Below are 16512 nucleotides of genomic sequence, written 5' to 3'. Positions count from 1 at the left end.
GGGCCACCTTTCAGCCTCGCCTCGAACGTAGGCTAGGAAGGGTCCCACCCTGAGCCATGGCTCCAAAGGCCCAGGGCAAACGGACACCTGTCTTGGATTATTAGTATCCCATATATGGCCCAGCTGGAAACCTCAAAGGGGCTGGGAACACCAGCCAGACCCCCCACCTCGCATCCCCTGCCCCCATCAGAACCATGGAGAGAGAATCAGCATGGCACAGACCTACCTGCCTGGAGCCACGTGCCTGAGGTGTGGAAAGGGCCTTCCGATAGCTCCGCTCTCTGGAGCCGTGAATCCCTGGAGTGACTCAGCCTCTTGCCCTGGGAGTACCCAGGCTCAGTGCCCTGCAGCGTGGTGCATGGGAGTCACGCGGAGACGTCCATCCAAATCACAGCCCCAGATCGTACCAGAAGGCCCCATTCATTTTGTTGTGCAACACACAGGCCATGCCCCTCTGCCCCGAGCCCAGGGGCTGGCTACAAGGCCTCCAGCCTGGCGCTGAAGCCAGCAAGAGCAGAACCTGCCACATCCCCTGGGAACCGGGCATCGCTGAGTAAAATATCCCTTGGTGGGCGATGAATCTGGCGCCAAGGCCTCACTCAACCTGGTCTCCCAGAGGGCTGGGCCTAGCTGAGGGAGCCTTGGCCTGTCCCTGCTAAGGCCTTAGGGAGGGGAACTATCTGAACCTAAGGTCTTACAATAGCTTCAATCCAGCCGCCTATGAGCTCCAGCGCCACGAGCCAGCAGGCACCACCATCATCCATTCCGCAGGCCAATGCAGCCAGGTCCTGGGGGCCTGGAGCCGCAAAGATGTTCAGTGGCAGGAAAGGTCCTGCCCAACCTAATGGACTGACTGTGCCTGCGGGTGTGGGTCTGTCTGCTCCCTCCTCCTAGGCCTGGCTGCTTCGTGGGCCAAAGGCCCCACAAGGCAGACGTGAGCATCTGGCTGTTCGGACTCTACTGCCACAGACGCAAGGTGGCCTGGGGACGGGGGCCCTTTGCCTGCACTGGGTTATCCCGTGCGTCAAGCAGAGGGAGCTAGACAGACAGAGGGAGATGAGGGGAGAACAAGCAAGAGACGTGGATGGACGGACAGACACAGCATATGGGGATGGATACATAGACAGAGGGGGTGCATGGGCTTAGACAGACAATTAGGTTAGTGGCTTGCTGAGCTGTATTCCATCTCCTGAGACATTCCCAGCTAGCCTGGAGACAGGTGCCCAGACCAGCACCAGCCAAGGACAGACTATTGGACCCCAAAGGCTCCTGTCCAGCTCTATCATCCGGGATCTTGTCTAACCCCTACCCCCCAGCCTCCCACCTTCACCCAGAGCTGTCCTGCAGACGTGCCTGGGGCAGGAACCTGCAGAGACTGAGGCAGGCACCTGGGGTGAGGAATGAGGGCTGCACATGAACCATTCCCAGCCCAGGCACTAGCCTTTTACATCCCAAATCGCCTGAGACGTAAGGCCAGGAACCGAGCGCTGGGCAAAGGGTCCAGGGTGTGTCCTGAGCTAAAAGACTCCCCAGCTGGGGAAGGTGGCTCCTAAATGTCCACAGGGGCTCAGGCCAGCTCCTCCTCCCCATGGGTCTTTCGGAGCCAGGCGTGGGCCATGCATTACCCTGGAGAGCAATCGCCTGGGGCCTACATCAGCAGACTTGGCTTCAGCAAGGCCCCGCCGGATGGAGACCCAGAGCCGTGTGCGGTGGCTGGACCTGGGGCAGGCCGCAGCTGTGGAGGCCGTGAGCAGGACAGAGGGCAGCCGTGGAAGGGAAGGGCTGGGATACGCAGCATGGCGGGGGACTGAGAGCCAGATGTCGTAAAAGCAGGAACAGGCCCTTTGGAAGCGGCTGAGCACGGCCCCGTGCGTTTGTCCAGAGGCAGCTGGCTCACGTCTCCGCGTGCCCCTGAGGCCATGTGAGCTCCCAGGGCTGAAGCCAGACTGGAAATAAGGCGCCGTTCTCCCAGAGCCAGCACCGGGGCGGGTTCTCCAGCTCAGCCGGCGCCAGGGCAAGGGGGGTGCATGCTGGGGGCAGATCTCTGGCCTGCGCTGCCCAGAAGGGTGACAGACAGTCCCAATGGCCCAGTGCAGGCCTCACAGTGAGTGTCTTTTTGGCTCCTCAAGGAGCCAGCATGGGGCAAGTAGGCCTGGCTCTATCCTGAGGCTTTGGGCCTAGGCTGAGTGACCTTGGCCAAGTCCCTGCACCTCAATGTGGCTCAGTTTCCCACCAACAGGATGGAACTAAAGCCACTTCCTCCCCCGTAGAGGGGTGGTGAGGCTAAACAAAGCCACATCTGCAAGTGGCCAAGGCTGGAGGTCGAGCTATGAGCATGGCTCCCCGGGGGAATTAGCTAAACCCTCCAGCAGGTTCCATGTGAAATCTGGACTTGTGGGTGCCCTGAAATATTCCAGGTGGCCCCAGCCAATTCTGGAGCTGCTGGAGCCATTCCTTAGCCAACCACGTCGACTGCTGGGCCAGATTTTCACACATTCTGGTCCTTTTCTCCAGCAGCCCAGAGGCTTTGCTTTCGGCCTGGAGGTTTTTCCTGTTTGAAGCCACCCCGGCCATGCGCAGTAGCAGCTAGAGGTGGGCTGCCATAGCAAAGCGATTCCTGGGGCTCTAAAAGAGATGTCGTGATTATCGGCGGGGAGCCTGGCAGCCGGAGAGACAGTGGGAAAGCAGAGATGTGCAGCTGGGGCCACTGGCTTCCCTGCAGCGCAGCACAGCCAGGCGTGTGACTCTGTCAGCTCCTCCCCAGCCTCAGGCGCAAGGAGAAAGTCAGTTAACTTGTGTGTCAGTGTGTGTGCGTACAGTGGGTGAGGGTCCATCAGGAGCTGGGGGCTCTGGATTCCTGGGTTCTCTTCCCAGTGCTGTGTGTGCGTGAACTCGTGGGAAGTTCAGGGGTGGAGGACTGGGAATTTTCTCTATGACCAGCTCTGGAGAGCACTTTGGCAGGGCAGTTGCAGTGAGAAGCAGCATGGGGACATGGGAAGAGGGACCAGTCGGGCTGTGAATGGGTTAGCGTAAGCTCTGTACGTGGCAGGTCAGTTTCATTAGCCGTTAGCAAAGGTCCCACCGGATTCTTGAGGGATTGGCTGGTTTTTGCTTGGGGTGGGGGGAAGATTTTTGTTTTAAAAGAGACTTATTTGCACGCTGAGTCCTGTGGGCTGCATCCGGCGGTGTCACAGTTTCCCTGCTCTGTACGAGGGGAGGGGAGTTGTAGTCCGGCCTGGAGCTTGTGCTGCATCATGACTGTAAAGGGAGCAGAGATGGGGAAATAATGACCAGCAGTTGTTTTAATGCCTGACTCTTTGGGGGAGAGTCCCCCTAAGGAGCACAGCCGCTCTAACCATTGCTCCGTGCAGCCCACATCGAGACAGCTCTCAAACTGCAGCTGTCCCTGGGCATACCCACGGTCGCCGGAGTGGGGCTAGATCATTAAAACCACGCAGCTGTTCCTAGGTGTGAAAGCCTCAGAGTAAGCCCAGTAACCCTGTCCCACCAGCACCACAGGGACAGTGTCTCAGGAGCCTCTTGCTGCTGAGCAAGGCAGGCTGGGCATGAAAAGAATTGGGACTTGGTGCTGCCTGCCCAGCCTGATGCAAACTCTGTGCCCATAACAAAGCAATACAGGCTGACAGCAATCAGCTGTTCCCCCAGGCCAATCCTGCATCCACCCAGGGCTGCCAGGTTCCCTGCCCCCAGCTTGTGCTTAAAATTGTGCAAAAGACCCCCACCCCCATGCCTGGGAAAGCCCCTCCGGGCCAACTGGAGCCATGTCCTCTCCCCACCTTGCTTGTAGCTAGCTGAGCTGGGTGCCGGATGCTGTTGTTCGGGGTCCTGGAGAGGGCATTAGTGGTATTTGGCAGTAAACAGGGGGAGGAGTGCATGGCAGCTAACGGTCTGCACAAGGGGCAGGATCAGTTTAAAGGGGGGAGTCATTTGGATTTAGTGCAAATTGGGAGGGATTAAGCCCTCATATTTCAATCCATTCCAGTCCTATGGCTGAGACCCCAGACATAACAGCTTTCAAGGGCACAAGGAAGAGGGAGAAAAACTATTCTCTTTAACCTCTGAGGACAGGACAAGAAGCAATGGGCTTAAATTGCAGCAAGAGAGGTTTAGGTTGGACATCAGGAAAAACTTCCTAACTGTCAGGGTGGTTAAACACTGGAATAAGTTGCCTGGGGAGGTTGTGGAATCTCCATCGCTGGAGATATTTAAAGGCAGGCTGGATAGACATCTATCAGGGATGATCTATGGTGCTTGGTCCTGCCATGAGTGCAGGAACTGGACTTGATGACCTTGCAAGGCCCCGTTCAATCCGAGTATTCTATGAAATCAGGAGACTGACAAAAATATGAATCAATTTGGGTTTCTCTGTAGTTCCCCCTTTCTGGTTTCTGAGCATTTAGGTTCCACTCAGCTCATGTTTCCAGTTTTTTCTGCAACCCAGAAAGCTAATGACTGGCTGGTTTTCTTTGAAGAAAATGAGAATTTTCCTGTGAGAACATGACTATGGGAGCTGCAACTTTCCTCAGTAATCACCCAAGAACCCCAAGCGCATACCCAGCACTTTTCATTAGTGTCACAAAGAGCCTTACAGAGCAGCTCAGTATGTGCACCCCCATCTTCCTACTGGGGAAACTGAGGCACTAAGCAGGGCAGTGACTTGGCTATGGGTCATTCTGCAGGCCAGAGCCTCTGAGTGTCCATAACAGCTGCATGGGGAGGGGTGATGGCGACTGGTGATGTCATGGCTTACAGTGACTGGTGTTTAGACACTAGTTCTTGGGGGCCAGTGAGCCACTGCAGAATCCCAGTGGAGTTAAAAGGAGCAGGCACGTCTTCTGCAATTTTTTTCCTGCATAAACTTTTGTTTTCAAATGACATACAACAAGCTCCAGTGCAGGCTCTCGCACGTAGCATCATGTGCGTCCAACTTCAGCAGCTCACTCACTAAGACTAATTATTCTCTTTGCATCAAGGTGTTGGTGGGGGGGGCTACAGGCCTGGCCCTGCCTCCATTTGCGCCAGGTGCTGGACAGACACAGAACCCCAAACTGGTTGCTGAGCCAAACGGCTCCCAACGTAAGCCCCGAGCTGTGTCGGGCCTGCGCCCCTACGTCACATGACTGTGGGAGCTCTGTGGATCACAAAGTATCAGAACTAGGGAGCATTTTCCAAAGCAGCCAGGGAGTGGTCGGTGCCCTGGTTTTTCTGTGGGCACCCCCAATGGCTGAGAACCTGAGCCTGGAAGCCCGTGGAATTCAGTCCGAGATCAACATCCCTTAGTGCTCTGGCCCATCTCCGTCATGCAGGCAGGTTTCTTTTAGCAAACGCTGTGGCCTGGATGGACTCAGGGCTGTTGGTGCCAGAACAGCTCCCCAGTTCTTAGCCAGCCAGAACAGGCCCTCCTCTGGCTGGCCACTTGTCCAGATTAGGGTTCGGAGCACCACCTAGTGGCGGTGGAGTGTGCATCATCTCTTGTCTCCCCTGGCAGGGCAGAGCAGAGCCAGCCAGGGAGCTAATGGCCAGGCCTAGCAAGTTGGCATGGCCCAGCACAAAGCCCCTTGTTGCTTTGTGTAAAGCCATGTCCTCACCGGCTCCAGAGAGACAGCGAGACGCCTTGGAGGTGCAGGGAGCCAGGGCTGCAGGCCAGGATTGAGGGGCATGGGCAGCACTGGGAGGGGAAGCCCAGGAACAGCAGGGGGCTGCGCTTTTGGATCATGATGCCAGGCTATGGCTGGCTCCCCCTCCCCTTCTTTCCCTGGCAGCTCTAGGCCACCTTGCCCCCGCGAGGGGCTGCCCTGGTGGATGCTGCTTCTGCCACAGGAAGAATTGCTTCTTCAAGGGTGCTGGGCCCTGCTTTGGCTGGTCCATGGATTTATGATTCTGTGTATCAGAGGGGTAGCCGTGTTAGTCTGAATCTGCAAAAGCGACGAGGAGTCCTGTGGCACCTTATAGACTAACTGAAGTGTAGGAGCATAAGCTTTCGTGGGCAAAGACCCACTTCGTCAGATGCATGTAGTGGAAATTTCCAGAGGCAGGAATAAATATGCAGGCCAGGATCAGGCTGGAGATGATGAGGTGGATCCAATCAAGGAGGATGAGGCCCACTTCTAGCAGCTGATCTGGAGGTGTGAATTCCAAGAGAGCAGAAGCTGCTTTTGTAGTTAGCAAGCCATTCACAGTCTTTGTTTAATCCAGAGTTGATTGTGTCAAACTTAAAGATGAACTGTAGCTCAGCAGTTTCTCTTTGAAGTCTGGTCCTGAAGTTTTTTTGCTGCAGGATGGCTACTTTTAGATCTGCAATTGTGTGTCCAGGAAGATTGAAGTGTTCCCCTACAGGTTTTTGTATGTTGCCATTCCTAATATCAGATTTGTGTCCATTGATTCTTTTACGTAGGGACTGTCCTGTTTGGCCGATGTATATAGCAGTGGGGCATTGTTGGCACATGATGGCACATGATTCTGTGTAAAGGCCCAGCCGGCTTCCTTGGGCTGCGTCCCCCCCCCAAAGGTATCTCCTGAGTTTCTGGGCTCAGCTCTCTTCCCTTAAGGGAGCAGGGGCGAGGACACAGGTGCTGCTGGGCACCGCTCCAGAAGCCTGATGCCCCAGGGGTGGTGAGAGGCGCATGCCCAGGAAGGGAGCAGCTTGCAACGGGGAGACTCCTGGGTTGTGTTCCTGGCCCTGGGAAGGGGGCTGGCGCTCTGGAGGGGGGAAGGGAGGGGTCCCGACACTCCTGGGTTCCATTCCTGGCTCTGATTGGCTGGATCCCCTCCCCGTGCCTCGATTTCCCCAGTGGTGACGCCCTAGGTTGTACATGGGGGGGGGGATTCAGGCTGAGCAAGGAAGGTCGGTCGGTCTAGTGGTTACAGGAGGGGACGGGACTGGGAGCCAGGACTCCAGCGTTGCGTGCTGCTGACGTGTCCGCCTCCCTGCCTCAGTTTCCCCTGTTGCGCAGGGGGGGCTCCCACATGAACGCGGGTGGGAACCGGGGGACGGTCGGTTCCTCTTTTACTGACCTGACAGGACTTGAACTCGGGGCTCCGCGTTTCGCCATGGCAACCGCTGGTGACATCACCGCGGCCTTGCTGACGTCACCAGCGGTTGCCCGGGAAACCCAGAACCCGACATTCGGCCGTGGCAGGTTGGAAACATGGGCGGGCCCGATCCGGCCGCGTCACGGGCGGGGGGCGGAGCCTGGACTCCTGGGTTCTGCGCCAGGCCCGGGAGGGAGCGAGGGAGGGGCCTCTTGGAGGGGGCGGGGCTTAGCACTGGGCTCACTTCCTGGCTCTGCGCTGATTGGCTGGACACTTCCCCCCGTGCCTCGATTTCCCTAGTGGTGACGACTGTGACGCCAGCGCGCGGAGACGGGGGCGCAGCAGCTCGCGCCGGGAGCGGAGGCTCCGGGTCTGACCCGGCTCCTCCTGGGGCGGGACGCCCGCCCCGCCCCCGGGGGGGCTGCCGGCGCCGGAAGGGTTAACCCCGCGGCGTCACGTGGCCGGGCGGGCGGGGCCCCGCCCCTCGCGGGGTGTCGGCGGGTCCCACCCGCGATCCGCCAGCGCCCCGAGCGGCCGCAGCATCCCCGAGCCCGGCGGGTACGGGGGGGCCGGGACCCGGGTCCTGGAGGGGGGACAATGGGGGACCCCGCCCCCGGGTGTGTGTCTGCGAGGGGCTGCCCCACGGGGGCCCGCAAGGGGGCGGGGTACGGCTGGGGGCTGGACACAGGCTCTGGGGGGCTGACCTAGGGTGTGGGGAGTTCACAGGCTGGGGGGCTGGACACAGGCTCTGGGGGGCTGACCTAGGGCGTGGGGAGTTCACAGGCTGGGGGGCTGGACACAGGCTCTGGGGGGCTGACCTAGGGCGGGGGGGGGTTCACAGGCTGGGGGGCTGGACACAGGCTCTGGGGGGCTGACCTAGGGCGTGGGGGGGGGGGGTTCACAGGCTGGGGGGCTGGACACAGGCTCTGGGGGGCTGACCTAGGGTGTGGGGAGTTCACAGGCTGGGGGGCTGGACACAGGCTCTGGGGGGCTGACCTAGGGTGTGGGGAGTTCACTGGCTGGGGGCTGGACACAGGCTCTGGGGGGCTGACCTAGGGGGGGGGGGGTTCACAGGCTGGGGGGCTGGACACAGGCTCTGGGGGGCTGACCTAGGGCAGGTGGGGAGTTCACAGGCTGGGGGGCTGGACACAGGCTCTGGGGGGCTGACCTAGGGTGTGGGGAGTTCACTGGCTGGGGGCTGGACACAGGCTCTGGGGGGCTGACCTAGGGTGTGGGGAGTTCACAGGCTGGGGGGCTGGACACAGGCTGGGGGCTCTGGGGGGCTGACCTAGGGTGTGGGGAGTTCACTGGCTGGGGGGCTGGACACAGGCTCTGGGGGGCTGACCTAGGGCGGGGGGGGGTTCACAGGCTGGGGGGCTGGACACAGGCTCTGGGGGGCTGACCTAGGGTGTGGGGAGTTCACAGGCTGGGGGGCTGAACACAGGCTCTGGGGGGCTGACCTAGGGCAAGGGAGTTCACAGGCTTTGGGGTGCTGAACTAGGGTGGGGGGAGTTCACAGACTGGGGGGCAGGACACAGGATGTGGGGTTGCTGACCTAGGTGGGGGGACTTCACAGGCTGGGGAGCTGGTTCAAATTGGGGGGCAGCTCACTGGCTGGGGTGGCTATTGCTGTTAGGCTTGGCTGCAGCCGGTGCCTGGCACTGGGGGGGCACCCCTGGCGGGAGGCCGAGTGAAGGTGCTGTATGTGCTGGCGGCCCTGCGTGGGCCAGGGGGAGCAGCTGGTGCAGGAGCAGCTGGCACGGGCAGAGAGCTCGGTGCCTGGACCAGTGGAGATGCCTGGTTCCAAAAGGGCCCTACAGATTGGGGGGGGGGGGTTTATCCAGAGGTTCTGTGGGGCAGGGTGCAGCCCCCCTATGGAGCCCTGGGTGACGCCGGTGGGAGAAGGCCAAGGCAGGCTGCCCTCCTGCCAGTTCTCTTCTCCTCCTGCTGGCCTTGGGGGGGCCCTGTCTCCGATGCAGCCCCTCAAGTCAGCGAGGAGGACAGCCCATATCTGGGAGGAGGGGGTGGATCAGGGAAATTGCCCCAGTCCCCTCCCCCACACGTTGCCAGATTGGCCCAGTGAGCCAAGCTGGAGCCTGTGTGGCACCCCCCCACCAGCCCAAACCGATGCCCTGTCGCAGCTCCCCCGAGCCAGGCCCAAGCCGCCATGGCTGCACGACTCGGGTCCCCTCCCCCAGGCCAGGCCAGGCCGGAGCCCTCGTGGCATCTCCCCGCCCTATGGCTCTCGGCCGGGCCTGTCACATCTGGTAGCAGTTTGAGTTAATTTTGGCATGTGCCATAGAGCCCTCTGGGGCTGGGGGGAGCCCTGGCAGGCGGCTCCCCCCTCAGAACACCCTCGGGGCCTGCAATTAGCGGCAGCTGCTTTTGGCCCTATTTTGAGATGGGTTTTGTTAACCCCTTCGGCGCCGCGATGGCAAGCGATGGACCTGGCCCCGCTCCCGCTTGTCTTGCAGCTGGAGGATGCTCTGAGCCTCAGCCCCATGAAAGGGGGCAAGTCTCATCCCACCCCATTTCAGAGGGGAAACTGAGGCCTGGAGATAGGACTTGTCCGAGGTTGTGCAGCCAGTCAGGCCCAGAGCTGGGCCAGCCCAAGAGTCCTGGCTCCTGCCCCCCACCCCCAATGTGCCTGGGAGCCCCAGTCCTCCCCTCTAACCACAGACCTTTTCCCTGTCTGGTGGGTTCTGGTCTCTCCTGGCTTGGGGGAAGGTGCAGGGAGACACAGGGTGTATCTAACCCTCCCTCCCTTCCCGACCCCCACTCCCCAGGGGCCCTGCTCCCCCATGGCGGCCCTCCTGAGGAGCCTGGTGGGGGCGTCGGAGAAGTCGGCCCGCATCGCCCAGCTGTGCCGCCAGGAGGAGGCGCTCTTCCAGCTGCTCATCGAGGAGAAGACGGGCGCCGACAAGAACAAGAAGTTTGTGCAGGATTTCAAGACGCTGGCGGACGTGCTGATCCAGGAGGTCATAAAGCACGACGTGGGCACGGAGGTACCGCTGGGGCCTTTCCCGCTCGCCTGCCGCGGGCGAGGGCGGGTGCCTAGCGGGGGTAGGGGAGAGGGCATCTTAGACCCCGAGGCAAGGCGCTGCCTAGGTCCCCATCAGGGCACGGCCCCCCCCCTGGGCAAAGGGAGCGGGCGTCTCGCGGGCCTGAGACGATAGTTTGGTGCCTCTGAGCCTCCCCCTCTCCCATCTCTTTCAGTTCCCGGAACTGCACGGCCACATCTGCGGGGAGGAATCCAACAAGTTTGAGAACAGCCTGGGTGAGTGACTCCAAGGCACGGAGACGGGGGGCGCTGGGCAGCCTGGAGGCCAGGAGGAGTTTGGGGGACGGCCTAGGGGCCGTGCTGGGGAGTGGGGAGGGCTCAGGGCAGTAGGAAGGCCCAGTGCAGGGGGCAGGGAGTGAGCTGGAGGGGCATCCCTGGTCAGGGACATGAGACAGGAGGACGTCCCAGGGGAACAGCTCAACCTGAAGGCAGGTGATTTCTCTGACTCCGCCCCTGAGCCTGCCCTGTCCGGCTAAGTCCATCCCCCCCCCAGGAGAGACCTTGGTGGTGCAGGTGTGCGTGACCCAGCAGGACACGGCTGCGCTGCTCTTTAAAGTCCTGGACCGGAACCAGCCGGCGGCCGAGCTGCTGGCAGCGGCCATCCACCAGGAGGTGGTGCTGGAGGACCCGGCGCTGGAGAGCGTGGTGCTGACAATCCCCTCCGAGAGACTGGCTATCTGGATAGACCCCATCGGTAAGGGGGGGCCCCCCGCGGCCATCCCACAGCGTGACACCGGGGCCACCTGCAGCTGCCAGCCAATCACACCCCTAGGACAGGCTGGGAAAAGGCGCTGAGCCCCTGCCCGCTACCCCCAAGGTGGCCCCTCCCTGCCCCACACCCCAGCTCTAGGGCTGAGGCCCCCACTAAGGGGCCCCGTTAGCGCCAGTCAGGCTGAGGCCCAGCAGAGACCTTGCACAGTGGCCAGCAAGGGGAGGACCAAGGGAGCCATGTGGCGCGGGCTGCGAGGGGGAAGGGGCTGTCCCCAGCAGGGCTTGGTGCCTGGTCCTGATGTCGTGCTCTCTCCGGCAGATTCCACCAATCAGTACATCCGTGGCCAGGCCAACGTGGCGCCCGTGGATGGCATCTGCCCGTCCGGGCTGCGCTCGGCACTGGTGCTCATCGGGGTGTATGACCGCAGCTCGGGGAGCCCCGTCCTGGGGGTCATCAATGAGCCGTTCTTCCGGGAGGACCCCGTCACCCACAGGTACCTGCCCCTCCCCCCGAGCCCTGTCCTAGGATGCCCTGAGCTGGGATGGTCGGCAGGCACCTGGACTGGACCTTGCTGGGGAAGCCACACGGGGCAGGCCACTAGGGGGTGTCCTTGGCCTGCACCAACCCCCCCCTCCCCCCGGGGACTGGGGCAGAGAGAAGGGGGCTGGGGAGGTCACTTTGCCAGCGCCTCTGAGGCTCCTGGTTACCTCTGATCAGCTTCCATTCATGGCAGGAATCCCTGGGGGGGGGAGGGGAGACCCTCTGCCAGCACCCCGCCCCTGCCAGCCCCTGCCAGCCCAGCCCTGCTGGTGCCCCCCACTCCTCACCCCCTGCCAGCCCAGCCCTGGGCTCCCCACAGCCCTTTTGCTGCCCCTCACCCCCAACCCGCAGCCCCTGCCATCCCAGCCTGGGCTACCACCAGCCCTGCTGGTGCCCCCCACTCCTGACCCGCAGGCCCAGCCAGCCCGGCCCTGGGCTCCTCTCCTGAGCAGCTGCCGTCAGCACCCCCGTTCGGCTCCCTCCGTCGCAGCTGGTGCCATCCCCATTGACCTGCCCTGTCTGCTGCTCTCCCCCAGGTGGCAGGGCAAGTACCACTGGGGTGTCTCGTACCAGGGCACCCGCCTGTCCTCGCTGAGCCAGCCCCCACTGCAGCCCGCGCCCGCCGTCGTCCTGAGCAGCAGTGAGAGGCCGGCGATCCAGCGGGCGCTGCGGCCCTTGTACGGGGAGCGGCTGCGCTTCGCCTCGGGCGCTGGCTACAAGATGCTGTGCGTCATCCTGGGGCTGGCCGACGCCTACGTCCTCTCCGAGGGCAGCACCTTCAAGTGGGACTCGTGCGCCCCCCATGCCATCCTGCGGGCCCTGGGCGGTGGGATGGTGGACCTGGAGGCCGCCCTGCAGGCCTGGCGCGCTGGCCAGCAGGGGGCACTGCCGGAGCTGACCTATAACCAGCCTGCAGGGGGCGCTGTGGGGGCTGAACGCTGGGCCAACCGGGGTGGCCTGGTGGCCTTCGTGCACCGTGAGCACCTGGAGGAGGTGCTGGCTACGCTGGCTGCCGCTGCCCTTTGACCCTCGGGGGGCTACCCAGGGGGCGGCCTGGCTCCGCCTCTGCTGCAGCGGGGATGGGGCTAGCCCCTGCCGGGTTGACGTATGGCACGGGGCAGTTGGGCACCAAAAGGGCGGGGCGGGCAGCACCTTTTCGGGAGACGGGGCTGCAGGCGGCCACTGCTCCCCTGTGGGGTGCCGCAGACCTGGGCGTCTGATGGGTGGGCACAGGCCCCATAGAGGTGCCCCTCCTGGACCCTTCCCGCCCCACCCCCTGTGCTGGTGCTGCCTTCGCTGAGCTCGCCCGGCTCCACGGCTAGCCTCAGCGGGGGGCATGGCTTGGCTCCCATTAAACAATGCTGCTTCGCTGGCCCTCTCGAGTTTCATTTGTTCTCCCTCCTCCCCGCTGGGCCAGGCCCTCGCCCCCAGCCAGCCCCATCTGCTGCTCCCGGGTGCCGAGTGCTACCCTATTCGGGGGCAGCGGGCTTGGCCTGTGGGCTCTCTCCCGGCCCCACACCCTCCGGGCTCAGCTGCAGGCTCCATGCTGCACTGCCAACCAGAGCCAGCAGGAGGCAGGAGCAGCCCGGCAGTATATAGCAAACCCTGCTGGGCAGGAAACTTTTCTCCTTGGCCCAGCCAGGGAATCCCGCCTTGGGCCAGCAGGGGGCATCGCAGAGCCAGCTGCTGATGGGCTTGCCCAGAGCATGGGTGCCAATTCCCCCAGCAGGACCCTGCCAGCTGGGCAGGGGCTCAGGGCTGTGGGGGATCCAAGCCCCGTCCCTGGCCTGGGGCCCTGCTGTGCAGACTCTCCTGCCTGCTGTCCCAGGACCGTTGGTGTGTGCGATGTGCCCGGAGAGGCCAGCCAGGGCGTGGGGTGGCAGGGAGCATGCCATGGTCACTGGCTCTTCCCTCTGGGGCACCCCTGGGAGCCACTGTAGGAGTGTCCTGCTCCGGGCCCCTGGCTCTGGCCGACTGGTGTGCCAGGAGCTGGACACAGAGGAGGGAAGGCTGCCCGCTGGGCTGAGCTGTCCAGAAGTGGGCAGCCGGGTGGGGAGAGAGGCACAGGGAGAGGAGGGAACCTGCCCTGGATGACCTATCTGTGTCAGAGGCAGGAGTCCCAGGGGATCCCCTAGCAGCTGAGCTGCCCGTGGACAGGAGCCAGGAACCTCAGCACACCTCACCCTGCTGCTATCTAATCTGGAGTGACGGGCAGCACCTCTCCCAGGCGTGACAGCTCTGATCCAGCCGCGTGCCAGAGACTGGGTGGCTCAGTGGGGCAGGGAATGGGGCACGAGGCCTTTCCCCGCGAGGGGGGCGCTGTGCCCACATCTGCCTCCTGACATGGGGCCATTTCTGAGCTTTGCACCTCCCTGAATTACCAAATCTCTCTGGGCCTCGGTGCCCTGATCACCTGGCCTGGCTGCTGCCCTGTTGGGGGTCAGGCTTTCAGGGCTGGACCCGGCTCTTGCTCTGCCTGTGCTGGGCCGAGTACAAGGGGGCCCCCTGTCTCGGGGGTTTGTGCTGGGCCAGGTGCAAGGGGCCTGATCTCACTCGGGTGTCCATGCAGGGCCTGGCATTCACGGGCCCCTGGGCTTGGTTGGGACCCCTGCAGCTCCAGCCCCTCGGAAGGGCGTGCCTGGCCCGTGCCATGGGGTGGCTGCTCCCATAGGCCATGTACCACGCACTGTTTGCTTTTGGGTGACTGATCTGTGGAGTTCAACATCCCGGGTGTTTCCCTAGAAACAAGCCTGGTCTAGGCACGGTAGAGTCAGGCTGCCAAGTGCCCTGCAAGGATCCAGCCTTGGCACTGACGCAGCAGGTGTGTGTGTGTGTTGTGAGGAAATGGAGAAGTGGCAGGGGCGGGGGGGGGGGGGCAGGGCTTGCCAACATGGGAAATTGGAGCAGAGAATTGCAGGGGAGTGGCCTGTGGGAGCAGTTCCCATTTTGGGCTGTTGTTCCCAGCCTCAGTAATTCCCCACCACCATAATTGACACTGCTGCTGTGTTCCTCCCCAGAGGTGGCTGCATTTCGGTGGTGGGTGGGTGGTCTCTGTGAGCCTCGGGATGGAGGCTGTAAACCACATTTAAAACAAAGGTTCTGCCCCGGCTCACAGCCCCCCGTCCTCCCAAGACTGACCCGGGCCTGCGATTGCAACGTAGCCGTAAAGGAAGGTGTGTCCTTTCCACGTTGACGCCAGCCCAGCAAGCCAGGGATTTTCCTGGGTAAAATGAAGTCACGTTCCACAGCAGCGCAACAACCAACAGACATTGTCTGCAGTCCCCAGAGGGGGAAACTGAGGCACAGAGCAAGCAAGTGACCTGCCCAGGGTCACAAAGCGAGGTGGGTGGAGCCAGCAGCGGCACCTGATGTCCAGCCCCCTGCACTGGCCATAGGGTAGAACCCAGGAGTCCTGACGCCCCCTCCTCCCGCCCTTCCTTCCCACACAGCTAAACTCAGCTGGATGGACGGGGCGGGGCTGCTGTGCCTGTCACTGGCCCAGGGCCCTCAGCTCCTGAGCAGGGGGGCCCGGTGCTGTCGGTTCGTTCACCTGCCGCAGGCCGCTGTGCTCCGGACCACGCTATCTGCAAGGGAAACCAAATCTGGCTCTCAGGTCACCTGCTTCCATGCCGGCGGAGCCGCGATCCCTGGGAAGCCGCCAGCCCAAGACAAACCAGGTCCTTTGGAATTGGCTGCCCCCTGCCCCGCTCTGCCTGGGGGGCCGGGGAGAATCACTGGGTCCCAGAGCAGAGCTCCCTTCGTCAGTTCTGGGCATGGGTCCGGAGGGGCAGGACGTGACCCTCCCAGGAGGTGCGGAAAGGCCTCACTAGGGGTCCGGGCTCACCATTGCATTGGGCTGGGAGGAGGGATTTGGAGGGTGCCCTTCTACGGCCGTGCAGGGGCCTGAGTTCCCAGGTTAAGGTCACAAGAGCAACCATTGGATCCTCCAGTGGGGCCTGGACGCAGCTGATGCACTGCTAGGTCAGAGGCTCCCCCTGGCTAGGTGGGGTTGGAGTTAATCTACCCCTGCCCCTGGAAACAATCTGGGCCTAACTTCTAACTGGAATGTGTCTGGGTCGGCTTCCAGCCAGCAGCCTGCAAGGACCCAGCGTTCAGCGACCTTCCCCCGCCAGCGCTAACTACACCGCACAAAGCCGCCGGCTCCAGCCAGGACAGACTCAGCCGGGGGCCGCTCGGCTTAGAGAGGAGCGAGGGGGGGATGTGAGAGAAAAGCAGGCCTGGGGCAGGGGGCTGTCTAGGGAGACATTTAAAGTGAGGTTGCCCCATGCTATTACAGGCCATCCTCCCTGTAAGTCCAAGATACGTTCCAGAAAACTTGGGCTTATAATGAAATAACTTAAAACAGGGATTTTTTCCCTGTGGCTGACTGGCTGATTTCCAGTTGAGCAAATTGGGTTTGGGGGATTTTTTGCCACGGCTTAAGAGGGGAGAACAGGAAGACTTATAACCCATCAGTTCCTACAAGCGTCAACGACTTTAGTGCAGAACCGCTGTACACCGGAGCGACTTAGAGCAGCAAGCCCTGTAACAGGTGGTGGATTTCATACCAAGGAGAGGCAGCCTGTTTTCATGCAACACAGTTAACCTGTGGGACTCACTGCCAGGGGATTTGTAACAGCCCAAAATATAACAAAAGGAGCCAGTTCATGGCTGACAACTGAGACTGTCAGGGCCGCAGCCCCATCTCTGGCCAACCTAACCCAATGACCGCCAAAGGCTGGGGCGGGGGGAAGTGGGGGGGGGGGGTCGCTGGTGGCTCATCCAGCAGCTGGTGGGGGCTGGATGGACCTTGGTCTGAGCCGGTGCCCAGCTGGGTGCTTCCCACAGAAGCGGTTTCTAGAGTTGAGGAAGTTGCTGTTGATTCGTGGGGGACATTCGGGGGGGGGGGGGGGGGGGCGGGAGATTTCCAAGGGCCAAAGCCAAACCCGAGCGCGGCCGGGACCCACTGAGAGCCCAGCAATGGTTGGCTGCCCCCCAACTGTGTCCTCCAGCTTTGCAGGCCAAAGGGGCCGCGCGTGGGGGCACATCCCGGCTCTGTGGCATTCGCGTTGCAAACCAGCCCGGGGCGGGGCCGGAGCCGCCCACTCCCACGCCCACGCGTGGGTTTCCTGTTGACTCAGAGGGG

The 16512-nt window shown here is 62.2% G+C and overlaps 1 protein-coding gene across 1 annotated transcript; it reads left to right on the top strand.

The window, feature by feature from the left end:
- Nucleotides 1–7383: 7383 nt before the first annotated feature.
- Nucleotides 7384–12740, top strand: LOC102452926 (inositol polyphosphate 1-phosphatase-like). Its single transcript, XM_075901943.2, has 6 exons — nt 7384–7611; nt 9840–10058; nt 10270–10330; nt 10608–10808; nt 11145–11319; nt 11903–12740. The coding sequence occupies exons 2-6, from the start codon at nt 9855–9857 to the stop codon at nt 12390–12392; spliced, it is 1131 nt and encodes a 376-aa protein (XP_075758058.2). The 5' UTR covers nt 7384–7611; nt 9840–9854; the 3' UTR covers nt 12393–12740.
- Nucleotides 12741–16512: the final 3772 nt, after the last annotated feature.

The sequence above is a fragment of the Pelodiscus sinensis genome, chromosome 31 (genome assembly GCF_052426305.1).
Source record: "Pelodiscus sinensis isolate ZL-2025 chromosome 31, ASM5242630v1, whole genome shotgun sequence".
Classification (NCBI taxonomy): Eukaryota; Metazoa; Chordata; order Testudines; family Trionychidae; genus Pelodiscus; species Pelodiscus sinensis.
Note: the sequence above shows the minus strand (reverse complement) of the source record. Positions and strands in the feature narration are given on the sequence as shown.

Excerpts from the sequence above, each read along its gene's own strand:
- LOC102452926 (XM_075901943.2), top strand. The coding sequence starts at position 9,855 with ATGGCGGCCCTCCTGAGGAGCCTGGTGGGGGCGTCGGAGAAGTCGGCC. Across the intron at positions 10,809-11,144 it reads TATCTGGATAGACCCCATCG|ATTCCACCAATCAGTACATC; the intron begins GTAAGGGGGGGC and ends TCTCTCCGGCAG. Across the intron at positions 11,320-11,902 it reads GAGGACCCCGTCACCCACAG|GTGGCAGGGCAAGTACCACT; the intron begins GTACCTGCCCCT and ends GCTCTCCCCCAG.